Source organism: Rhipicephalus microplus, chromosome 5 (assembly GCF_043290135.1).
Source record: "Rhipicephalus microplus isolate Deutch F79 chromosome 5, USDA_Rmic, whole genome shotgun sequence".
Classification (NCBI taxonomy): domain Eukaryota; kingdom Metazoa; phylum Arthropoda; class Arachnida; order Ixodida; family Ixodidae; genus Rhipicephalus; species Rhipicephalus microplus.
Window position 1 is genome coordinate 198,398,047 of NC_134704.1, and position 26,926 is coordinate 198,424,972.

The 26,926-nt window shown below is 48.0% G+C and overlaps 1 protein-coding gene across 6 annotated transcripts in view; it reads right to left on the minus strand.

Annotated features, from left to right (window-relative positions):
• Positions 1–5,463: 5,463 nt before the first annotated feature.
• The window catches only part of LOC119173573 (ribosomal biogenesis protein LAS1L), a 282,454-nt gene continuing 260,991 nt past the window's right edge, over positions 5,464–26,926 (minus strand). For all 6 annotated transcript variants that reach the window (XM_075896362.1, XM_037424380.2, XM_075896360.1 and 3 more), the window contains one exon: positions 5,464–5,644. In XM_075896362.1, the coding sequence (XP_075752477.1) occupies positions 5,527–5,644 (118 nt within the window). In that variant the 3' untranslated portion in view covers positions 5,464–5,526. The remainder of the gene's footprint in view (positions 5,645–26,926) is intronic.

A 26,926-nucleotide genomic window follows, 5' to 3' on the forward strand; every position in this document is an offset into this window, starting at 1 on the left:
CCCCTTGACGAAGCGTCCAGCGGGCTGTGTGTCATTAACACGCACCGAGGGCTTTTCCGGTATAACAGACTTCCGTTTGGAATAGCTTCCGCACCGACAGCGAGGCAACCGACAGCAACTAACTTCGGCTACTGGTTCCGCTGCTGCCGGGGCCATTTTTCACAGGACAATGGTCCATTTTTCACAGAAAGATGGATGCAGTACTCGGAGGGCTGCCGGGTGTTCAAGCCTACCTTGACGACGTGCTAGTGTCAGAAGGCAAGAGTGATAACGGAGAGCAGCTCAAGAGAGTGTTGGAGCGGTTCCGAGAGCACGGCGTTAAACTTAGGATTGACAAATGCAAGCTTCGGCAACCTTCTGTGACTTACCTTGGCCATCGTATAAATCGGCAAGGCCTCCACCCCATTGAAAAGAACGTAGACGCCGTCATGCAAGCCCCGCGCCCGCGTAACATTAGCGAATTGCGCTCGTTCCTTGGCATGCTCACGTTCTACGCACGTTTCCTGCCCAACATGTCGACTGTGCTCAGCCCCTTGTATCAGCTCATGGAAAAACGAGCCCGTTGGGAATGGCGGGAACCGCAGCAGTCAGCGTTCGAGAAAGCGAAAGAAATGTTGAAGAATGCGCAGCTTCTCGTTCATTTTGATCCCAACAGGGAACTGAAGCTAGAATGTGATGCTTCCCCGTATGGCGTGGGTGCTGTTCTGTTTCACTCGGCGGGAAATGAGCACAGACCAATCGGTTTTCGCTCCAGAACGTTAACAAAAGCGGAGCGAAACTACTCTCAGCTGGAGCGAGAGGTCTTGGCACTAATTTTTGGCGTTTCTCGTTTTCGTGACTTCCTCCTAGGTCGGCAATTCACCCTGGTAACCGACCATTAGCCACTACTGGGACTGCTCAAGCCTGACCGCCAAACGTCGCCGATGGCCGCCGCGCGCATTCAACGGTGGGCACTGTTCCTAGGAGGCTACCAGTACAAGCTACAGTACGTTCCGGGGAAACAACTAATGACAGCAGATGCCCTCAGCAGATTACCAGCCCCGGCAGCAGCGGAACCAGTAGCCGAAGGGGAGCCTCCCGAGTACGTCTTGTCGTTGGAGGCCCTGGACGAAGGTATAGTGACGACGCACGAGTTGCAGGAGCTCACTGCCAAGGACTCGTTGTTAGCCCGTGTCGCGGAATACATCATGCATGGCTGGCCTCGAACAACAAGTGGAATGGTGCCCGACTTGCTGCCTTTTTTTTGATCGCAAAATGGAGCTGTCGATGGCTCACCGGCTAATTGGGGCAACAGAGTCGTCATACCACGGAAGGCGCAGGAAAGGATGTTGCAGCTGCTACATGAAACACACCAAGGCTCCTCGTCAATGAAAGCGGTGGCACGGTCACTGTGTTGGTGGCCAGGAATGGACAGGGAGATTCAGGAATTGTCGGCGCAGTGTGTAAGCTGTGTAGAAAACCTGCCCATGCCTGCGGCAGCACCACCGGTGAGTTGGCCGAAAACGGCCGAGAGGTGTTTCCGGATCCACATCGATTTTGCGGGCCCATTAGCCGGCAAGATGATACTTGTGGTGGTACATGCTCACACGAAGTGGATTGAAGCATTACCTATGATGCATGCGAACACAGCGGGTACTATTCGCTGCTTACGAAGTCTGTTTTGTCTGTTCGGAGTGCCACGCACAATCGTGTCCGATAATGGCACGCAATTTACGAGCCAGGAGTTCGCCATGTTTGAGCAAGAAACAATATTGTGCACTTGCGTACAGCGCCTTTCTATCCTCAGTCGAATAGAGCAGCGGAAAGAGCAGTGTGAACCCTTAAGGATGGCTTGCGGAAAATGCAAGATGGCCCACTAGAAGATAACATCATGCGTCTGCTATTCCATTACAGGAGGACCCCGCAAAAAGAAGGAAAGTCACCCTCGGAGATGCTTCTCGGTTACCAGCTGCGGTCCCATCTTGACACCTGCCTGCCGCCCAGGGATGAGAACTGGTCGCCGGATGCTGACAATTGGACCATCTTGCCAGGAAGCAGCGTCTACGTGCGCAACTACGGTGCCGGCAAAAGATGGACGCCTGGACGCGTTAAAGCTGCGTCGGGGGCGAGAATGATAGCAGTGGACACACCAAGAGGGTTAGTGCGGCGTCATATCGACCAAGTCCGCCGCCGCCGCGAATCGACGCCGGAGTCTGCAACTGCGGGGACGGCTGAAGGCGCGGACGCTGAAGCTGAACCTGCCAGCGTGACTACTCCTGTCCCGTCTCCTGCATTGCACTGCACGTTCAGGCGGAATGAGCAAGAGCGAAGCCCAGAGCTACCGGCCGCGGATGGTCGGAGCGAGTTTTCCCCACCAGCTCCTACAGAACTTCCAGTCGCTACGGACGAACACTCGTCTGAGGTGGTCCCGCATCAGCCAACGCTGAGGCGATCGACAAGAGTTAGGAACCCGGTACAACGGTTCCACTTTTAGGAGGAAAGAAATGTTGTATTTGTTTCGTTTGCAACGCCAGCAAAACCAGCTGCGCGCGCACCATTTCGTTTGGGCCCTGTGCGCCTTCATTCTCCCTTTTCCCCCCTCCCTTCACCCTCTCCTAATGCCAATGTATATAACCACGCTGCGGACAATAAACGCGGTCGTTGACTGCCCGACCATCGTCCTTGCTGCTTAGCTGCGCGCGCCTGTGTTACCACAGTTCTTGAATTTTTGACCTTGCGATCTTAGGCCAGTTAATGCCCTAGATGAGCCTCCTTCTCTATGCGTTTATTCTTTCCTAACTACTTGTCTCGCTCAAATTTGGCATTGTTGGTTTCAAAGTGTCCACAATGTTGAAGCTTTGCCAATTTCGAGGGGTAGCACTGTACTTTGGCGTTTCCTGTCAACTGACGCGTTTAGCACACCTCTTTCGTGAAATAATCGGCTACTTCTATACGATTGTTACGTTGAGCGTGTATGTAGACAGAAACTGCGTTTAAGGCTGTATCCTATTTTGTTGGCATTTTGTAGTTGTAATTAAAATGCCAGTAAATAGATGTAGAAGTGCACAGTGGCCCTCAGTCGGGAGTCAGATATACGTACTAGTAATTGCATCTACAGTTAACCTAATGACGTTGAACAGTGGATGAAAGGTAAGGAGCCAATCATTTCTAGTTTTAGAAAGCAGTGAAACGCAAGAAATTTCGTGCGAAAGTAGCGACGCATTTGCATCACGCACCACAAAGCGTCAGCTTGAATTGCTAGACCCGGACAACTCTCGGCACCACACTCGTACACAACAATAAATCCACGTGACACAAGCAGCACGTAAGCGCTCTTAGGTATTGTCTTATGTTCGGGCCATGCAACTGGTGCTAGTGGATGCCTATGCTTTTGGATAAATATTTTTAATTTGCGTGCTTATTTAGACAGTGTACAATTAGCATATTAGGTGCTGCAAACGTTAATACAAAAAATATGTTATGTCTACTTAGCCTATTACCGCCTTGTTAAAGAGGTACATTGTAAAATGTTAGGAACAGAATGCACAAAAACCGTTGCAACCTTTAAGTGTCTGCAAACTTACGTAGTAAAAAGGTCATAAAAGATATAAGTGCCCAAGAAAGTTAGTAACAGCCTCTTTTACTATATCTATGGGTTTGGTTACAAGCTTCTACTAAATGTTTATAAAGTGCACTCTTCACTGTCCGGGAATTCTATGTACGATGGACAACGCTCGTCTGCTTATACGCCGACACCTCCTAAAGCAGCACCCAGACCAGAGCGTGGCAAATGAATCGTTCCCTCCCCGTGTTCGTGGCCGTGGCTTGCCTCGTAGTTCCCAAGCGCTGTTCTACAAACTAAGAGTGGGCTGTGTGCTGGCGTGTGAACAGTCTGTTGTGCGCAGCTTGTGGCTCTTGCGAAACACTTAAGCATCTTGTAGTGCACTGTCCTACATTTGCTACGCAGTGGTCTTTGCTGATTAAGGAATATAAATTCCTAGGACTTAAGCGCATGACCCTAGACGACCACCTCTTTCTGAGTGGTAGTGCTTCCCGACGCGACCAGGCCCACCGAGCTCTCCTTACATTTATGAACCAAACGGACCTGGCCACCCGTTCATAGACGGTCTTTTTTATTATTTTTTATGTTTTTTACTCATTTTCGTCGAAGTCCTCGTCACTTTTAAAATTTTTTTTCTTCATCATCTTTCCTCTTTCTCCCCTCTAATCTTTTTTTTCCTGTGTTTCTTCCTTCCTCCCAAAAGAGTGAGCAGGCATTGTGCCCCTCCAGGTGGTAGATGCCAGCTTGCTCTTTCTCTCTTTCCTCTGTGTCCTTGTGTATGCAAGTCAAATAATAATAATAATAATAATAATAATAATAATAATGATAATAATAAGGTAGAGTGATTTGGCCGTGAAAAGACATGGATTTGTTAGAATGCAATTTCAAGCTTAACAAACTCCTCGAAATGCAAAAGTGTGGGCCGCATCAGTTCACAACAAAGCACCAGTACAAATTTCACGCATCCGGCTACATAAACACCTTGATGTAAATTCAAGCTTTGCAAGCATTACGCAAGACAAAGCAAATCCACAGTCGCCATCAGCCACCATCGTTCAAAAAAAAAAAAAAGCGACAGAATTCCAATAAATAAGGGTGTAAGGCAAGGAGACACGATGTCTCGAATGCTATGCGCCGCGTGTTTACAGAGGTTTTTAGGACCCTAGACTGGAAAGAGTTAGAAATAAGAGTTAATGAAGAGTATCTTAGTGACGTGTATCTTAGTGATCTTGCTGGTACTTACCTACAGAGCAGAAACCTGGAGGCTTACAAAGAGGGTTCAGCTTAAATTGAGGATGAGGCAGCTGTGATGGAAAGGAAAATTATAGGTGCAGTAACCTTAAGAGACAAGAAGAGGGGAGAGTGGGTCAGGGAACAAACAGGGGTTAAGGATATCATAGTTGTAATCAGGAAGAAGAAATGGACATGGGCCGCGCACATAGGCTGGATAACCACTGGTCATTAAGGGTAACTGACTGGATTCTCAGAGAAAGCAAACACACGAAAGAGAGATAGAAAGTTAAGTGGGCCGATAAGATTAAAACGTTTGCAGGTATAACGTGGCAACGGAAAGCACAAGACCAGGTCGATTGGCAGATCATGGGAGAGGCATTTGCCCTGCAGTGGGTGTAGTCATGCTGATGATGATACTTAGCACACAGGGTAAGTGCAACTTCTTCAAGCACAGAAGTAGGCTTTGCTTTGAATTTCAATGCGCCATCTGGCACATCTTTAAAGAAGATGAAAAGGGCACATCTTCAAAGATGATGCTTGGTCGCTCTACCTCCAGGTGTCACTGCAAAAACATGTTCACCGTAAATGAGCACTGTGCCGGAAAGTGACCATTCACACCCAATGTATTTTAGCATGCTTCAGTGGAATGCAATATACGGGTACTAGTACAAAAGACCAGAGGCAAGATCTCAAGCATGAGACTGTACTTTATTACTTCAACATTTCAAATGCAGTGGTGAATGCAGCAATGACTACACAAGGAACAGCTGCAAATTCTGCCTGATGCGATCGAGCTGATCAGCAAGTGTGGGCAGTTCGGTTTCCTCTGTGTTTACACTAGCTTCTGCACTGGCTTGCTCCAAGCTCAACCTGTTGAGGTGGGAACAAAAAGAAGGTTGGCAAAGAATACAGAAATCCACAACGTATTTTAAACAACTCATTTGTGGCCAGTATAGTGAGGACAAGGCACAACACAACAGCAGCAAACACAGTCTTTGGTGAAGAATGGTAAACTGCAAGGACAACATGTTACCGCAAAGACACTCATTTCTCTTGATGATTTCATCCTATAAACTACAAACAGGTGACTGTCAATTTGACTTTCTTTATGCCCTATATTTAAAACAACTATTTCCCTAACCATAATAAATATAGGCAACTAGCTTGGTTTAATAACCAAACACTTCACCATTTCAATCAAAAGTAAGCTTTCCTTCATAGAATTCTTTTCTGCTTCCAACACTTTCAGAGAATGCAAGAGGATGATGACAGTATACACAAATGAATGCTCTTTGCTAAACTACTCGCAGAATACTGTTTATGTTTTCATCCAGGAAATGATCTCTTCGTAGTATGACTGGAAGCGTGGCTGGAACCGTAGCTAGGCTTTTGCTCCAGCCATGCATAGTCAAAACTGGTAAGTCGAGATTGATAACATCCTCTTCAAGTCTAAATTAATAACATCCGCCCACGTATCTAAGTGTGAGTAAAAACGTGTGAGCGCAGGCGACGAGTACTGCCGTAGCAATGAACAAATGAGCCGACCCAGCCCATCTTCGTTGTCGGAGGATGCACGCAATGACATCCCCGGGGGGGTTAAACCTGCCTTGAAATGAAAAGGAAGGGGGGGGGGGCAGGGTCACTGAAGCAGCACCAAGTGAACTTTGATTCTAAGGGCATGGTCGCAATCTCTGATGCATGCTTAACGAAACCTAGACAAACATTTGCACATGGCTCGTATACCATTCTACATGCTGGGCTCTCAAATCGAAAAGAATGTGAAAAAGCACTTTTTTGCCATATTAAACATTCGTAGCACATCAATACATCACTGCTTCGTCATCATCTAGCAATGGTCTCTGAGACTGACTCTGGCAACGTGCTGTCGCGTTGCAGGAGTTAATCGCAATGTCCACGGTCTAGCAAACACATGGCAATGTGGAAGATGGCAAGCGCATGATGTGTCAACCTCCAAAGATCCGTCATTGTCAGCGTGGTATAGGACAGTTTTCACCAGCACCTAATCTGATTTTCTGAGTACAGACGATCAAATGTCTGCATAAAAAAATTGCAACGCTGAGCATCGTCAGGGGCTACTCCATACGCACACAGTGAAGCCACAAACCCATGCACGGCATTAAAATGAAAAGAGAACGAGACATATACCATGGAACACCAATCGAAAAATTAATTTCCACATGTGACAAACTCAAAGTGCAACGATAAAGAGCTAAGTTTTTTTTTTTATTTCGTGGCAACACCCAGCGTCACTTTCCTGAAGTGTAGCTCAACGACTCCTGCCGCTGTCGTAGAGTAGTACTGCAAACGCAAGTCTTTTTTTTCTTGCTTGTTTTCTGTTTGAAAAGAGGGCGAAGGGCATATCTGCACATGTGACCCCGGCGGCACCACTGGCTCAAAGGGCTTGGGCCTGTCTCGCGCACACCCACATGCACTAACGAGCACTTCCTCTCGTCTCACGCAAGCATAAAGTGCACAACACTAATGCTTCGGAAACTGCAGAAGATGCACGGTGCTCATCAAGGGTGTCTCCCACTGCCGCTTTGTTACACAGAGGTTGCAAATACACGTGTGGAATAGAAAATATTAGTACAGTACAACCTCATTACAACAGACCTCTATAATAAAGAGAATTTTGGTCTGTATGTAAAATCCAAGTACCCTCACAACAGACTTTTACATAAACACTCAATGCATCTGTTATAACCAGAGAGAATTACTCATCGTGTCTGTTGCTGAGATGCTTCTCAAGAAGCTTAAGCACGGTGACTCAAATGAGTCGCGCTAAATCCCTGGTGGACCTGCAGAGGACAGCTGTGGTCCCGTACATGTACAAGGTCACACACAGCCTGAAAAAAGTGGCTAGTCATTTCAACATGCCGTTAGTTTTCTTGGCCCCGAAGAAGCTCGCTCAGCACACATTGGAATCGTGAATTGTGCCAACTGCTTCTTTGCTATATGTGCCTTCAGCACAAAGCTTTCTATACCATTTGAAAAGCATCATTGTTTACCATGGGTGTGCTTCGTTTCAAACATTTGTTTACAATCAATGCCTTTTTCCTTGAAAGCCTGAGGTGCTTATTTTTCATTTTTGGACTGTTACGATTATATAAGCACCCAAATTTTGAAATAGTAGTGGGAAGGCAGCAGATATTTTCTGGTATGGAACTGCAAAAAGTATGAATCAACCGAATGATGAAGTCTGAATTAGGAGGCTTTTAAAACTTGAAAGAAAAGAGAGCCATTCAGAAAATTGAATTTTGTTTGAAATGACCGAAAGTATGAATTATCAGTGTGTGAATTATCATGAGTCTACTGTAATGATAGTAATAATAATAATAATAAAAGACATAACATAGTCGGCAAAGCCTCTGTTAATAGCCGTTCTATCTGAACCAGAAGGAATTCAAGCCGAGCCAAATTCATGGTTACGACAAACATGCACAAATTTACCGACGTTTGTAATGTTGTGGTTGGAAAGTCAGATGTGCTGATCAATATGTTGAAGCAACAGATATCGATTGATTGATTGATGTGTGGGTTTCAATGTCCCAAAACCACCATATGATTATGAGAGATGACGTAGTGGAGGGCTCCGGAAATTTCAACCACATGTGCTTCTTTAACGTGCATCAAAATCTGAGAACATGAGCCTACAGCATTTTCGCCTCACCGAAAACACAACTGCTACAGCTAAGGTACTTGACTGCTGACCTGCGAGTCGGCAGTCAAGTACCTTAGCCATTAGACCACTGTGGCGGGGCGAGCAAAAAACATCAAAATAGTGAATTACTAACATGGAATAAAAGGAATGCTTTAGACAACGTGAAGGACAAGTTGCCGCCATCTCCACCATCTTTTTACGCTTGAGGCTGCCACAATTTTGACAACCAGTACATCAGTGAGACCACTTATTTCAAGAAAAGAGTTGAACAACAGAAATATGACGTCAGGAAACAACGTGGGACCTCATATGCCCTTGCTTAACACATGAATCTGCAGGCCACCAAACTGACTACTCAGGCACGTTTTCTGGCCAAAGAAAAGCTTGCATTTGCCTGCACCTGAAATGCCAGTACATCGAGACAACTGCACTTATGCTAAACAGGAGTGACAGGATACTTCGAACAATGTAGCCCGAATGCTTACGTCACATACTTAGTCGTACTTAAGTACCCTGTGCATTTCTTATGGCTATTATAGTGAACAAGGCTCCCGTAGCAGGAGTCAAAACATCAGTAAACTTTATATTTCTTTGGCAGGTGTATGCTTTCGCGTCTACACTAACAAGCAACGATTATGCACTGGTTTCTTTTTTTTTTCATGCATCTTCTTGTTGTTTATTACTGTAGTTGCAGCCAAAGGAGTGGCTTCTTAAGGTGGCTGTCCCACTCCGGCGACACGAACACACCCTTTCTGTTACTTTTCCAACTGCCGCGATGGCTGTTCTTTCTGATTCATATAGTTAACTTATATATCTTTGAAAAGATTGATCTTCGAAACATATCTATTAAAAACAAGTCACCCTTCAGTACTTCGGTGTGGGGAGCCAGGCATAAGCGCTAGTTAAAAAATTTGGTCTGACTATGCCCCAGCAGTGACCATTTTCTGAGAAATCTGCTACAGTTATACCACTGTTCTTTTAAGGGGAGATGCTACTCGAAGACACTTTATTTTAAATATTCACTCTACAGCAATGAAGCTTGAGCTGTTTATGAAACTTTTCATGCTGATTTCAAATATATAATTAGTTTTATTGCAAGTTACACACTTTTAGCTCTGCAAAATGACAAAGTGACAACCTTAACGCTTTTGCCCACCCTCTTTTCATCTCTAAACTTCTGTAATTTTTACATAGTTCCTAATGCTTCAAATAAAGTGTAGAGTGCAAATAACTAATTAGGAAGCACATACAATATATGTAATACGCGTGAAAAATAATAGACGTAATAAGTCCATATTTCACCTACCCTAGCAAAGGTATAAATACAATTTTTTATTATACAATAAAATATTGAAATTTAAACTAGATAATTGCATTTGTCACACTTTGGAAAAAGTTTGGGCAAAATTTCATGCAGATCCAAGTACTAAAAGTGCCTGAAAAAGGAGGGGCAGATTGAAAAAAGTGGCAAAATTAGTGTTAAAAAAAAAAAGGCGTTTTTAAAGTTAAAATTGAGTTTTTATTTATGAAAGATATTGTTACGAAAAGGAGACTGACTCAGAGGGGTAGTCACCGATGTATTTACAGCCGGTTAGGCAAGCAGCGCGAGCCACACAGATTAGCTCGCGCATGCAGTCTCTGCTTTTTCTTCTTCAACTCCATGCGCTGGCACATAGCGTGACCCCCGGCGGCGGAGGCACCGTCCCGGTGCTTTAAAGGTCGTTATCTGACGCATTCTTGTAGGGCTTGATCCATGAGACGTGTACAATATCACTGGGCCGCGTAGTAGATGATGATGGACAGATGGGGCTGATCTTGTAGGTGACAGGTGTTACTTGACGCAATATACGGTAGGGTCCCGTGTAATTAGAAGTTTTTTGGATAGGCCCAGCCGACGATGAGGGGACCAGAGTAAAACGAGGGTACCGGGAGCGAAATCTACGTCTCTATGTTCTGCATCGTACCGACGGCATTGGTTGGTTTGCGACGCCATCAGCCGAGCGTGAGCGAGCTGACGGGCATGATCGGCTCTCGCAATCGCGTCGCGGGCATACTCGCTGGTGGACGAGGTGTGAGCTGAGATGACTGTGTCCAGTGGTAAAGTTGGCTCTCTTCCGTACAATAAGTAGAACGGCAAAAAGCCCGCTGTGTCGTGATGGGATGAATTATACGCGAACGTTGCGTAGGGTAAGGCAAGGTCCCAGTCTCGGTGGTCGGGCGACACGTACATAGCGAGCATATTTGTTAAAGTGTGGTTAAATCGTTTCGTGAGGCCGTTTGTTTGAGGGTGGTAAGCGGTTGTCAGTGTGTGTTGCGTGGAACAAGAAGGCAGAATGTCGGCGATGACTTGGGATAGAAATGTACGGCCACGGTCTGTGAGAAGCTGTCTCGGAGCACCATGAATCAATATAACGTCCCGTAACAAGAAGTCAGAGACGTCGGTTGCACAGCTGGTCGGTAGAGCTCGCGTAATGGCGTAGCGTGTAGCGTAGTCTGTCATAACAGCTATCCATTTGTTTCCCAATGTTGATGTGGGAAAAGGACCAAGCAGGTCTAACCCAACACGGTAAAATGGTTCCGCGGGTATGTCAATTGGTTGAAGATGGCCAGCGGGTATCAGCGACGGTGTCTTACGACGTTGGCATAGGTCACACGTGGCAACGTATCGGCGTAGCGAACGAGCAAGGCCTGGCCAGAAAAAACGGCGCCGGACGCGCTCGTACGTGTGGGATACGCCAAGGTGTCCAGCCGTGGGAGCGTCGTGAAGTTCGGTAAGAACACAGCGGCGCAAATGCTTAGGCACAACAATGAGAAGGTTGAGCCCGTCTGGTCGGAAATTGCGACGGTATAGCACACCCTTTTGAAGGACAAAGTAACGGACGGAAGCATCATTTGTGGAGGATTCCATACGGCTGATGATGTCAAGCAGCTCTGGATCAAGCTTCTGTTCTTCCCCAATATTAAGGAAGTCGGACACTGACAAGATAGAGTTCTCCGTGGGCTCGTCAGTGTCCTCAGGATCGTCGACAGGGTACCGGGAGAGGCAATCGGCATCATGATGTAGGTGGCCAGATTTGTAGACCACCGAACAGGAAAACTCTTGCAGGCGCAAAGCCCAGCGACCAAGGTGGCCTGATGGATCTTTCAGAGAGTTGAGCCAGCAGAGTGCGTGGTGGTCGGTAACTACCGAAAACGGGCGTATGTATAGATAAGGTCGAAATTTTGCCACCGCCCATACAAGAGCCAAGCACTCACGCTTTGTTATCGAATAGTTGCGTTCAGGGGCAGATAGGAGGCGACTGGCATATGCAATAATGCAATCATGGCCATGTTGTTTCTGAGCCAGCACTGCACCAATGCCTTGCCCACTAGCATCTGTACGGATTTCCGTAGGGGCAGCAGGGTTGAAGTGTGCCAGAATCGGAGGGGTAGTGAGAAGAGCGACGAGAGTCGAGAACGCAGAAGCCCCTCTTCGGAGCACCATGAAAACGGGACTTCTTTCTTGAGGAGCTGCGTAAGCGGCCTCTCTATGTGCGCAAAATTTTCCACGAAGCGTCGGAAGTAGGAGCATAGTCTGATAAAGCTGCGTACATCCTTCACAGATTGTGGTACAGGAAAGTTTTTGACAGCGCTGATTTTTGCCGGGTCTGGTTGTACACTGTTGGCGTCTACTAAATGGCCAAGCACTGTGATTTGATGGCGCCCAAAGTGACATTTGGACGAGCTGAGCTGCAGGCCAGCGCGACGGAAGATTCCCAGGATGGCTGAGAGGCGCTCTATATGAGTTTCAAATGTTGGTGAAAAAACGATGACGTCGTCCAAGTAGCACAGACAGGTGGACCATTTGAATCCTCTGAGTAGGGAGCCCATCATTCGTTCGAAGGTGGCTGGAGCGTTACAAAGGCCGAAGGGCATGACCTTGAACTGATATAGGCTATCGGGGGTGATGAATGCTGTCTTTTCACGGTTCATTTCATCTACCTCTATCTGCCAGTAGCCGGAACGAAGGTCTATAGAAGAAAAATAGTGGGACCCATAGAGGCAATCAAGCGCATCATCTATTCGTGGCAGAGGGTAGACGTCTTTATTCGTAATTTTGTTTAGGTGTCGATAATCCACGCAGAAACGCCATGCACCGTCTTTCTTGCGGACTAGCACTACAGGAGAAGCCCAAGTACTGCAGGATGGCTCAATGATGTCCTTGGCAAGCATTTCGTCGACCTCACTTTGGATGATGAGACGATCGGCCGCTGCCACCCGATATGGACGCCTATGAATAGGATGCTCATTACCAGTGTTTATGCGGTAGCTTATGCCGGTAGCTTTCCCCAACGGACGGCCGCTGATGTCAAAAACGTCGATGTAGGACAGCAGAACCCAGTGGAGCTCATCAGTCTGCTGCGGCGTTAAGTTGGAAGCGATCATCGAAGTAATAGCGCTGTCGGAGCAAGTGGCAGATTGATGTTGAGCGTGGGGGTTAGAAGGAGCGGCCATCGCGAAAACATCTACCGCATTGTCTTCTAAGGTGCAGAGCAACGCCAAAGAGATCCCTTGTGGCAGAACTTGAAATGTCAAGCTAAAGCTGACAACTAGGAGGCACATAGAATTTCCTGCGACGGACAGAATGGCGTGCGGTAATGTAATGCCATGACTTATGAAGACATCGGTGATAGGGGTCAGAACATAGTCACCGTCGGGAACTGGTGGTATTGAGACGAGCTCTATGTAGGTCAGTGTCTGTGGAGGGAGGCGCGCGTGTCCCGTTGTGCAGAGGCGACTCGGCTGTTGTGCAAGAGGTTCTGTTGCGGGCAAGTGTAGACGGAGCGTACTGGTCGAACAGTCTATGAGGACAGAATGCGCGGACAGGAAGTCGAGGCCTAAGATTACGTCATGGGGGCATTTATCAAGGACGGTGAAGAGAACAACTGTGTGTCGATTCGCAATGCTCACACGAGCGGAGCAAATTCCAACGATAGTACTATTTCACCATCCGCAACACGGACGAACTGTGTGGTCGCAAGTGTGAGAACCTTCTTGAGCTTGCGGCGAAAATCACTCGTCATCACGGAAAGTTGGGCGCCGGTGTCGACAAGAGCAGTGACATGTACGCCGTCTACTTGTACGTCTATGAGGTTCCATTTTGTCGGTATCGTCAAAAGAGGATTTTCGGTCAGTCTGAGCGATGCAGCGCCACCTCCGGGGGCTGCAACGCTTAGTTTTCCGTCGGGAGACCTCGTGGGAAGGCGGGGGAAGATGGTCGGCGGGACTGTGGAGAACGAGACTGGCGACGTCGGGGGGATGGAGAGCGGAAGTAGCGGTGTTCAGAAGCAGGTTCGTGGGCAAAATTGTCGCGGCTGGTCTCATGGCGCTACGCAGGACGTGCATAGAAGGGACGAGAGGACGGTTTTGCAGGAGGAACCCAGCGACTTCTGCAATGGCGAGAAATGTGCCCGATTCTGTGACACGAGAAGCAGATCGGCTTGTCATCGTGTGTTCGCCATGGGGACGGATTACGGAACGTTGAGGAAGAGCTGGTCGGGAAGGGACGTGCAGGCGTGTATCGGGGCTGGAGGTCGGTGCGGGGAGGCGGTGAGATAGAGTGAATTCCCAAGCTGGCGATTTCCTGTTGGACGACTGCTTGAATGAGAGGCAACGTAATTGGCGGAGAGGGGTCAGGGGACGTTGGTCCTACCTTAGCTGGAGCAGCCGCTTCAAGCTCCCGCCTGATGATTCACGTCAAGTTGTCACAGGTGTCTAGAGTATGATATGTGTCGAGACACGAGGACGTCGCAGTGGTGTTCGGGAGGCGCTGGAACTGATGGGAGATGCGTCTGCTTTTAGCTTGTTGGAACCGGCGGCATTCTTGAATGATCGCATCAACAGATGACACATTGTTGAACACCAACAAGTTGAACGCATTGTCGGCAATACCCTTTAGGATATGCGCAACTTTTTCAGGTTCGGACATATTTTCGTCAGCTTGGCGCCATAGTGAAAGGACAGCCTAAATATAACCGACGTAGGGCTCCGTGGAAGATTGTGCGCAAGTCGACAACTCATTTTTCGCAGCTTCACGACGACCAGAGATGTTGCCGAAAAGCTCACGGATCTTTGCCTTGAAGCTGTCCCAGCTTGTTATGTCATGCTCGTGGTTGTTGAACCAAACACGAGGGGTTCCGTCGAGATAAAAGATGACGTTTGCGAGCATAAGAGTGGGATCCAACCTGTAAGTGGCGCTGACGCGCTCGTAGAGGCGTAGCCACTGGTCGACGTCGGAACCCTCGCTGCCCGAGAACACGCCGGGGTCTTTGAGCGCGGGAAGCGTCACGAAAGTTGTTGCAGGCGCTGGGTTGACAGGTTGGGCAGAAGGGCGAGCGACCGGAGAGGATGTAGCCGAGTCTTGAGTGGTCATGTTGTAAGCCGCGAGGGAGCGTCCGCTTCGGAGTTCCGTGGCGAGGACGGGGATCGCACAACTCCACCAAATATGTTACGAAAAGGAGACTGACTCAGAGGGGTAGTCACCGATGTATTTACAGCCGGTTAGGCGAGCAGCGCCAGCCACACAGATTGGCTCGCGCCTGCAGTCTAGACTCTCTGCTTTTTCTTCTTCAACTCCATGCGCTGGCACGTAGCAATATCATTAAATCAGATGAAATTTGCACACCAAAAAGAACAATCCTTCTTGTAGTGGCCACTGTGACTAAAATATGCCAGCACCATGAGTTTGTCCCTCTCGGCTTTTTCGTGCCGACTCCTCACAGACAGGGCCATGAAACACTTTCCAAACTTCCCCTCCATCTGGCAGAGCCTTGTGCCAACTGCAAGCTAGGAATAAGTTCGACACGACTGCGAAATCCAAACTAAGTCCAGTGTCATGCCACTTCGCAGCCATGTTTGTGCCACATACCGTCGTACATAATGGATATGTCCCTGCTAAGTTCTCCCTGCTAAGTTCTCTCACTCCGAGCTCTTTTGACCTCTCAAGATTGGCGCTGATGTCATCCATTGCCACATCACGAACTTTCGGGCTGACGGGTGTGACTGACTTTTGACGCATTGGCTTTTGCAAGCCAACAACTGCTGCAAATTGGACCAGCTGCTCGTAGCCTATTCCTAGAGAGCGCGCCGCACCACGGCTTTCACTTGCGAGCAATGCCTTTTTTCATTGATAAAGGAGATATTTACACGAGAAAATCATTGCTCAGCTGCGCTGCTCGACAAAACATGGACCCCGCAAATAGGTTTCACAGCACATACAGGTGCACAGCGGCCAATGGCGGTCCCCGATTCGTACCGAGTGATAAGCCAGTCGCGGCGCTCGAAAAACACGCAGAAGAGTGTTTCTTTTTATTATGTCTTGTGCTGCATAAGCCAGAGAAACTGTTGTTATTTGAAGAGTGAGGGTCGACTCTTCGACTCATGCGGTCAGTAATGGGGAGCGGCGGCGCATTATCAGCGGCAAGGTGCTCGAAGGCTCCACACTTTCGACCTTTTAACAGGCACCTAGTGGTCTTTAGATGCAATTTCAAAGAATTTCCAGTTAAATCTTACGTCTCAACCTGTATTATTTTTTTCATTACAGTAGAGGTACTAATCTTATCAAAACAGGCGAAATTAAAAAATCGGTAATTTTGAAAAAACTCGCGTTTTTCGACCCGCATCTCCCCTTAACAGCACTTTCTAGACATATTTATCTATTTTCTCAACGTAGTAAATTAATGTTGGACTTCTATTTTATAATTTAGTAACTTTCGCTGCACACTGCTCGGTAACTGTTTGCTAGAGAAAATTCATTTTCGGGGCATATGTAGACAATGATATCCTTCGTTTGAAGGCGAAATATCAATAATGTACATGCTCTCACTTTTTAATTACATTGATGTAAATTGGGCAATATTCCCAATACATAGACCTACCTTGGTTCATTTTTGCAGATAACTACTGAAGTTCTGTGGCTGAGTTTGTACGTAGAGAAACGAAAGGCCCTTATCTATTTCCTCAACGTAGGATTCTTTGATGGAGTGAATAGAAATGCAAAACGAAGCTCGTAAATTGTCTCAAATTATGCTGTCACAGACATCAACAAAATTGTTGTTGTCTTCAAATGGCGCTGATATCTGAGCACACGTAGCCAAAAAAATGGCAGTTACAATCTCGTCATACAGTTATACACACGAATGACACACTAATACTGCAGGAATACTAACCAATCTGCATCGTTCTTGTAACTACAATGGAAATCTTCCTCTAACGCCACCTAGACAGAATTAACGAAAAGGCCTCATTTGAAAGCTCCCCGTTTCCATGACTGTAGCGGGCAAAAACATTTTACTTTAGAAAAGAAGGTTATTTCTAGCCACAAACTATGCACCGCCATCTGTAAGTCTTTTCTACATGCCTCCCCTGAGCGTCTCCCATACAGCTGCGCGGAAGAGCGTCAAAGCAGAGAATGGAGTCGTCCCTCTCGTGTGTGCGTGTGTCTGGGAGAACAGGTTCTTGAAAAGAAATAAAAAAAAGGAAAGGGAGGGAAGGGGGGGGGGGCGGCTGACAAACTGTCTCTCAGTCGTGGACACCACAACCGCAACCGTGTTATTTTTGGGGAAGGGGGTAAAAGGGCCACTCAAAGCACATGCGTGTCTGTGGCCACACAGGCTACCAGAAAAAAACGACGGATAAAAACAAGCAGTGAAAAAGGCAGTGCGCGTTCCATGCACCCTGGCTGCGCTAGACACATTAACCACACTGCATCGCTTCCTTTGTCGCGCCTGCTGCGCTAAGGCCACCCTTCCCTCTTTTTTCTCTTTTGTGTTTCCTTGGCCCACCCCCAATTCCCATCCCCCAAAGGTGCTTAGCCGTGTCCTCTTGTGACAGGCAGATATAATAGTAGTGCCCTTTTCCCTTCTTTCTGGAACCACCAAAGTAAGCAGCCGTGCTCGGGCAAAGTCTGGTCTGAATATTGACTAACTTTTTTTTTCCGCAATAGCATGCAGCTTTTCAGAAGTAGGATTTTCCGGGTTTGTTTAAATGAATTCATCGCAATCAACAGCATAAATATGAGAGGAGGCACACATAAAGAAATGACAAGAAAATTGTTTTATACTTGCTGTGTGTTCATTTCTGTCATTGCTAACAAGCTAAACACTGCACTGTCAATCAAGCACAATTAAGATGTATCTCTCGACGTCAATCAAATGTAGGCTACTCGAATTTCTTTCGTACCAGCTTCCCTTCCTTTCTGTGTCTTCAGCATTCGTACGTGACAAAATTACGGTGTGGCAGGAATGCGTGTTGCGTAAGTAACCCATCCCGTTCATCCGTGCTCGCTGTGGCCTGAACTTGCTAGATTGTCTATAAAAAGAACTTTGGCAGGATAAGTTCACTCTGACCCGCCGTGTGTGCTACACGTTACCAGATTATGCCTTGGACTGTTTAGCTTGTAAACGGGAGTTCAACATCCATTTACGACAGGCACATTTACATAGCAGTGAAATGCAGGATCACCTGTGTATATATATTTCCATGCACCTCAAGTGCTCAGGAGTATCCCAAGGCGACGTTACTCAAAATTACAAGAAGCTCTCTCCATGGGAACGCAAGAGTTTGCGAACTTTTTACTCGGAGTTGGCTGGGAATATCCGTCGTTAGTGTGACGAAACCAAAGTCGAACAATATTTGTTGCATTGCTCAATGCAGGAACACAGCGCTGGTTCCGCCAGTTTTCAGGAAGTAACAGTGTAGCGAATTGGCAGGAGAGAGACACGGAAACTTTATTGGCGAGTCAATAAGATTTGTGTCCTGCATCTTTTTAGTGGGCCTGGGCACCCACCGAAGAACCAGTTCGGAGGCCTTGTCTCAAAGCAGCTTGCTCGGCATGCTGGACGGCTCAGAGTTGCGCTGTAAGGTTTGAGCTGAGCAGTGCGGTCTCTCAGAGCGAGCGGAGGCTGGCGGTGGAGGAGACGGATACACCACTTGGCTCTATGGCATAGCCAAAGAAACAAAGGGAAGCTCAGGCTTCCTTAGTGGCCCTAGGATTAAGCAGATAAAGAATGGTGCACGGAAGGCTATAAAACATTACGCAAGCATTCTCAGAGATGTACAGGGTACTCAACAAGAGCAGCAGGCAAAGAAAGTTGCACTTACGTGCCAGCTTGCGGAGGACCTCATAAATGGCCCAAAACATGTGCTTGGTTGTTACGACAAATGCAAAGCCTACTTCTGTGATGGCACCAAAGGCGACATTTATGACAATGTACCTAAGGTGCTTCAAATGAAAATAGTCACTGCTGCCAATATAATTGCCGAGAAAGCGAACAGTCTTGTGACAGATGACACCAGTAATCTTGTTGAGGCAGTCATGTCACTGGTTGCAAACTTATCTGGTGGTAAGCAGATCAACAGATGTTGGAAGGGCTCTTATGAACACCGCTGTTATGGGGCTGGGCTCAGCTTTCATATGGGGCCACAATGGCACTGCACCACGTCCAAGGCGGTAACCTGCAAGAGCCCTGCAGCGGTCTTGAAGCGCTACGCTAGCAAGAAGGAGATTTAAAAAGTGAAAAAAGAGTCTCTCGGGAGGAAACTGTTCAATGATAATGGCCACGAACAGCGTAAGTACAAGGACTCAACGGAGAAGGAGTCAAAGACTGATTACAGCCCAAACTGCCAGCAACCAGACCTGCCACCTGAACAATATGCCGGAAAGAAGTGCACTGTCTTAGCTGGTCTACAAGTGAATGAGACAGCAGGCCGAAATTGAGAAGGCTACTAGAGGTCAGGCAGACAATTCCACTTGGCACTTAGAAAGAAACATGCGCCTGACGACTTCTAATTTCTACGCAGTGTGCCGACGAAAAGAGTGGACACCATGTGACGCACTCGTAAAGACCTTGCTCTACAAGAAAAATTTCACCAGTGCTGCTCTTGAGCATAGAATACAACAGGAGAGCGTTGCATTGCACATGTATGAGCAAGAGATGGAAACTGCTGTGCAACCTTGCGGGCTCTTTGTTGACACAGAGCACGGATTCTTAAAAGCGTCGCCAGATGGATTAATTGGGAGTGACGGGATAGTGGAGGTGACATGTCCGTTTATTGTGAAGGATATGGAGACGGCATTCTGCATGCAAAACGCTTGTTTCCTTAAAATTTTTGGGAAAATATAGGAGGGGGTTTAGGGGCCATTTAAAACCAGCAGTAATGGCGTGACCAGTTCACCAGCGATCGAGCGGAGACAACTTTTTGCCTTCCTCGTAAGGCACATACGTGCGTCGCCGCCCAGAATATGAATATGCATGACACATGCACGTAGCATACTCCCCGGAAACAAAAGCGCCGTCTTGGCGCATCTAAATATCAAGGTCACTGAGAGAGTTGTAGGGCTTCAAGCGTGCAATATCGTTACATGTACAATATAGTTAGCCTGTGGAGCACATGAAGGCGACAAGGCGACAGGACCAATTTCAAATGTCACAGGAGTAACCACACGAAGGACTCAGTATGGACCTGTGTAGTAAGTAAGCAGTTTTTCTGACAAGCCAACACGACGGGTCGGAGACAAAAGCAGGACCAGAGAACCGGGCGAAAAGTGTACGTCGCAGTGTCTTTGATCATACAAACGACGTTGCTTCTCTTGGGAGGTCAGAAGGCAAGTACGGGTGATTTCGCCTGCGTGAGCGGGCAGAGTGATAGCGTCCATGGCATATTCCCTGGTCGGTACTGCAGAGGACAGCATGACGGTGTCTAGAGGCAATGTTGGTTCTTGGCCAAACAGCAGAAAAAAAAATTGCCCGCAGCTTCCCTCGGGGGAACACTGAGGAGGATGCGGAGCATATAATTGGTTAACGGGGTGTTAAAGTGCGACTTACTTGGGTCGATGGCTAAATTGGTTAACGTGGTTGTGAAATGGGGTGTTAAATTGCGACTTACTTGGGTCGATGGCTAAATTGGTTAACGTGGTTGTAGGAGGGGGTGTTAAATGAGTGAACACGTACACACGTATGCGAAAGGACGGCGCTGGTCGAAGGGACGTCGATCATTGTGTTTGTGGATTCGTTGGAATTCATTTCACCGCGACCTTGGACGTCGACGCGCCGTACAAACCAACCGATGAGCGGCAACTGAGCGAGCGAGCGCCGACCTTGAGTATATATACAGCGCGACGGCGCATGCACTGTCAGCTGTTGAATGTTCTCGAAGGAGAAGCGCGCGCGCGGCACAGATGGCGACGGTGCATGCGCTGTCAGCTGTTGAATGTTCTCGAAGGAGAAGCGCGCGCGGCACTGATGGTGGGCGACGGCGCGACGGCGCATGCGCGCGCGTCAGCTGTCGAATGTTCGAGAAGCGGTGCGGACGGCGCACTACAAGGCGCGAGTATAAGATGCTTCCGCATCTAAAATGCGAGAGTAACCGGCAGTGTCATGGCGCGAAAAATTGTAGGCAAATGTGACGTACGGCAACGCAAGATCCCAGTCAGTGTGGTTGGTGGAAACATCCTTAGCGAGCATGTCAGTAAGAGTTCGATTTAGACGCTCCGTGAGTACATTGGTCTGCGGATGGTACGACATAGCTTGTGCCTCGTTTCACAGGACTGCAAGATGTCGGCTATGACCTTCGACAAAAAGGTGCGGCCACGGTCTGTAAGCAGCTGCCGTGGAGCTCTGTGCAGCAAAACCACGTCTTTGAGGCGGAAGTCGGCAACATCTGTGGCGCAGCTTGTTGGAAGAGCTTGTTGGATAACCGTGGCCACCGACTACATGTGGCGTAGTTGAAATGTCAAGTGGTTGAAGGCATAGGCATCCGGCAGGAAGCGTCGATGGTGTTTTGCGGCGCTGACATTTCTCACAAGCCGCTACGTATCTTCTGACTGAGCATGCAAGCCCCCGCCAAAAGAAGCGTCGACGGATTCGGTCGTAAAGGCTTGACTCACCAAGGTGACCGGCAGTCAGAAGGTTATGAAGTTTGTGTAGAACTTCCAAGCGAAGGTTTTTCAGAAGGACAAGCAGCAGGGCCGATCCATCCGGCTCAAAATTTGGGCAGTATAATATACTATCACGGAGCATGAATAGCGATGGGACTGATCGGAAGATGGTGATTCGAGGCTTTCGACGATAGCACGTAAGGACGCATCACGGCGCTGCTTATCACCGATGCATGTCATTTGCGAAAGGAAAAGGACACAAGGGTCGGTGTCGGTGTCAAGCATAGTGCTTGATTCAGCGACCAGATAGCGGGACAAGCAGTTTGCGTCCTGATGTAGGCGTCCGGACTTGTACGCCGCCGTGTAAGTACATTCCTACAGTCGCACAGCCCAACGCCCGAGCCGGCCAGTAGGATCCTTCAGTGAGCTTCATCGATTCACGAAGTCCCGGATCACTCGCCGGAGGCGTGCAGACGCCTCAGCTCATAGGCGGCTATGTCACATGCACGTGATCTAAAAGTCCCGAGCCAGCCTGAGCGGCCTCGGGCCATCTGCGCACTTGATGTTGGCTGCAACCGCTGTGGCATCTGCTATGCCCGGCTATGCCCTTTGCTCCCTCCATAGCTGTGACACAGGCCACAACGCCAACCCAATAGACCTCTACTGAGGTACGTCACGCTGTGGACGTCATCGGTGCACGTGCTAGGTGGAGGTTGGCAAAACATTCCCGCCGGTGGCTGAGTGGGGTGCAGTCTCTCGGTGCTTAGGGCAATTTTTTTTCTGTTTGAAAGCTTGATCTTCATATCACAGTGGCAACATTAGCTGTGGTATGTGTCAGAGAAAATCTAGGTGTGTGATAAAGTGCGTGATGAAATATTCACCACGCTGGCTAGCTGTTTATCTCTGAGAAGTGAACACATGTGGCGGCCTGTGCGAGGAACAGCGGCATCGCCTTCAAAAATGTGCAGTGTTGACTGTCGCGTGCAGTGTGCGTTCAAAGGCATCAATAATATTAGTTCACCTTTACGGATGGTAAAACTGGGAATATTGTTCGTGGTGTGTGCAGTGTGAATAACACTATGCGTCCTGTTTGCGAAAACACTGGTATTCGCTGTGGGCCAGTTTCAGTAACCGGTTGTCGATGGAACTTTACGATCTGACATTGTAGTCAAGATAAAAGTACATTTGACGCGACCATTAGCGATTGGGTACATCTCAGTGTATGCGCGGCGTGCAGAAAAATAAAAGTTCATGATTTCATGGTGATATATACGACTATGCATGAGCTATAAGCATGTTGTAGCGTTGCCGAATCAGCATATATGCTTCACCACGGCTATAACCCGTATTATTAAATACCTGATACGTGTTAATAGAAACAGCGGATATTTTCATTTCTTATCTACTTTGTACTTTTACGGCTCGATCCTTGTGAATTGAAAATGAACATTAGAAGTGTGTATCAGGCCTAAAGGAGCAATATGTATGTACGAAAGCAAGTTATAGGTGTTAAATGCAGCAAGGTAAGTGTGCCAGATTATATTATATATCATAAAGATGTCAGGTTTTACATCACATGAATTTTCACTGGGTTACTGAAAAACGCAGCGGCAGAATGTCACTTTGATTTTCACGAGGATATGTTACCCTCAGCCTAACCCACGACAAGAAGTGTTCTTTTTTTTTTATGCATCTCCGATCAGACTTCTGGGCAATGAGTGAGAATCTTATCCGTGATGTCCCGCACAGCAGTACACAACCAGGCTGCCGCCAATGCTGTACCTCGTTTAAAACTGCACTGCACATGTGACGATGGAAATGAATAAGTTTACATGCATGCCATGCAAATATTTCTCAAAGTGCCCGTAACCATGTACATTCAAAACGTTCGCTTTTGAAAAAGATCAGATTTTTTTTTATGGCTGCCATCTACGCGGGTGAAGCCCACTGAGTGCTAGTCGCATCTCTCAGTACTCTAAACAAAGTTTGTACATCCATCCAACTACGACGAGCAAATTTCCACACTATGAGTAGTGACCCTTCCACGACTCCCTTCTTTCAAAAGCTGTGACTTTAGAACATAGCAATGTCTAAATTTCTGTCGAAGGAATACAGACACGCAGCTCTGCTATGCAGAAAGATGCCGCCGGAGGAACTTTCTTGCCAACCAGCAGCTGCTCCGAGAGAGGGTATTGGGGGCGGGGTGCCCGCAGTGACGTCACACTATTTACAAACAGGGAGAGAAGTCCATTCCAACCTAAACAGCAGTCAGGTAGTGAATTATACCTATTTCTGTTGTGATGCAACTTACTGTAAGTAAACTACTCGAGGGCGTGCGCATCGTAGACCGGCGCGGTCGTTCCACCACTGTTTCTCCTAGCAAGTATAACGCGTGTTTGCCTGACTTTCGGGAATACGCACATCCTCGACGTGGCTCAGAACACCGATGACAAGAACTCGGTGCGCAAACAATGCCAAATCCAGAAACATGCGAGAAGCGGACAGAAAAGCAAAGAGAGAGCAAGAGCACGTCAAAAATTTCCGTGTCTAACTCAAGATGGCCGCGCTAGCATGCGTCCCCCGCTGTTGGCTGCCAGCTGCCCGAAAAAAATCGTTCAGACGGCCCCGGGCCACCCACAGGCTACCAGGCACGCGAAAAAAGAACATGCATCCGAGCGATCCCAGATCAGTAGGCGGAGCTTCCAGTTGGTCCCCGAGAAAAAAAAATGCGGCGCCGGCGTCCGGGGCCGTACGGAGCCATCCGGGACGTGTAAATCAACGAAGCTCAGTGACGTAAACCAACATAGCGCATGATGGTCAGTTGTTACAGACAAAGTTGTGCCATATAAATATGGGCGGAACTTTGAGACTGCCCAAACAAGAGCAAGACATTCTCGCTCTGTAATGGAATAGTTGCGCTCAGCAGCTGCGAGGAGGCGGCTAGCGTAGGCGATAACTCAGTCGTGTCCCCATTGGTGTTGGGATGAACGGCTCTGATCCCGTGACCTCTAGCATCGGTTCGGACTTCTGTCGGAGCGAATGGGTCAAAGTGAGCCAATATAGGTAGAGTCGTCAGTAGCGTGATTAGGTGAGAAAAAGCAGCAGCTTGGTCGGTACCTTACGTAAATGTGACGTCTTTCTTCAGAAGCTCAGTGAGGGGTTGAGTGATGGTTGCGAAATCTTTCACGAACCTTCTAAAATAAGAACAAAGTCCTACAACACTCTGGACATCTTTGACTGACTTGGGTACAGGGAAACTAGTGACTGCCCAAATTTTCTCCGGGTCCGGCTGCACATTTGACTCGTCGACAATGTGACCCAACACTGTAATTTACCGGCGGCCGAAGTGACACTTCGACGAGTTTAATTGAAGGCCTGAGTGCGAAAGATGTCCAGAATAGCTGACAAACGCTGAAGATGGGTCTCAAATGTTGGGGAATATACAAAGACATCGTCAAGGTAACAAAGACATGTTGACCATTTGAACCCTTGTAACAGAAGTTCATCATGCGCTCGAACGTGGCTTGGGCGTTGCATAGCTCAAACAGCATAACCTTGAACTGGTATAGGCCGTCTGGAGTTACAAACGCAGTCTTCTCTTGGTCTTTTTTGTCGACAGCAATCTGCCAATTGCCGCAACGTAGGTCTATTGAAGAGAAGTATCGGGTGCCATGGAGACAGTCAAAGAGTCATCGATGCAGGGCAAAGGGTAAACGTCCTTTTTCGTGATTCTATTCAGATGATGGTAATCAATGCAGAAATGCCACGTGTCATCATTCTTTTTAACGAGCACAACGGGGGCACCCAAGGGCTTGATGAGGGTTCAATAATCCCTTTTGCTGGCATCTTGGCAACTATGTTTCGTTAGAGGCCATAGTTATGACGGAGTGTGGGACAGAAATGTCACGCACCAGGAGAACATCAGGAATTGGCGTCACAATAAAATCATTGTCGAACTGAAGAGGGCGTTGACAATTCAACAAATGTGAAAGCTTTAGATGGTAGCCAGAAGTAAGTGGTGCAGAGTCCGTTCGGGAGTTCAGGGTGAGAATCCGGAAGTGCAGAATCCGTTCGGGAGTTCATGGTGAGAATCCGGAAGAAAAGGAAGTTCTAGGCAGAGTACCGGCGGCACAATCAGTGAGGGCAGAATGGGTCGATAAGAAGTCCATGCCGAACATTAGGTCGTGAGGGCAATTCTCGAGTACCATAAATAAAACGAGGACAGGGCAGCCGGCAATGCTAACACAGGGGTACACATTCTAGTGATGGCCACAATTCCACCATCAGCGAAACAGAGGGCTTTAGTCGCTGCAGGTGTGATAACTTTTTTGAGTAGGCGACACAGATGAGCACTCATTATGGACACTTGAGCTCCGGTATCGACTAACGCCGTCAAAAAAATACCGTCCACATACACCTCAATCTATTTCCAATTAGTGGGGAACGTCAACGGAGAATCTGGATCAGTCGAAATTGATGCAGCACTACTTCCCGGAGCTGCATGATCTAGTATTTCGTCCGAGAGGATCCACAGTTGACCAGCGATGGATAACGGCATGGTTGGGGCAATGGGCATGGCGGCGTTGAGGTGACGGCGAACGAGCGGTGGAGCGGCTGCTAGGGACGTCGGAAGTAGAATACACACGACTGGGCGGAAAGACGAAAATGGGCTCTAGGTTGGGGGCATCCAAGTGCTGCGACACTAGCGGGAGACATGGCCAAGTCGTTGGCAGCGGAAGCAGATCGGTTTGTCGTCTACAGTTATCCATTCTGTCGGATTGCGGGATCACACAAAAAAAATGTGAGTCATGGCGCAGTGCATTTCTTGTCATCGATCTGTAGGCGGGTCGGGAGACAGAGTAGGCCACAGGAAAATTGAGCTTTGCAATTTCTTGCCTCACGAAAGCTTGAACAACGGAGACTGGGAGACTGCCGGAGGTGTTTGTGTGGCGCCATTGACGATTGGAAGTGAAGAAAATGGCGCCGGACTTCACGCCTTAAGTTTCTGTCGAAATATGCGTGTCACGTTCTCCTGCATGAATGGTGCGGCACTGAGATCGGTGCAGGTAGGTGTAACGGCCGTGTTTGGTCGCTACGTAAATTGTGACAGGACACGACAGCTTTTGGCCATTGCAAAGCGGTGGCATTCTTTAATAATCATATCCACGGTCATGACGTTAGTGTACACGAGCAAGTTGAAGGCGACGTCCGCGATGCCCTTGAGTATGTGACCCACCTTGTCACTCTGTTATTTGCTTGTCTACTTTCCGGCACAACGTGAGCACGTCCTGTATGTGCCAGACATACGACTCAGTTGAGGACTGCACACGAGTGGCGAGTTCTTTTTGCGCTTCCATTTGGCGACTGGATGGGTCCCCAAAGATGTTGCGTAGTTGCGCCTTGAAGATATTCTAGCTGGTGATCTGGGTATCATGGGCATCGAACCAAACACGTGGGGTGCTAAGTAAAAGATTACGCTGGCGAGCATCATGGTAGGGTGCCATCGGTGTGTCTGGCTAACAGGCTCATAGATATGAAGCCAGTAGTCAACGTC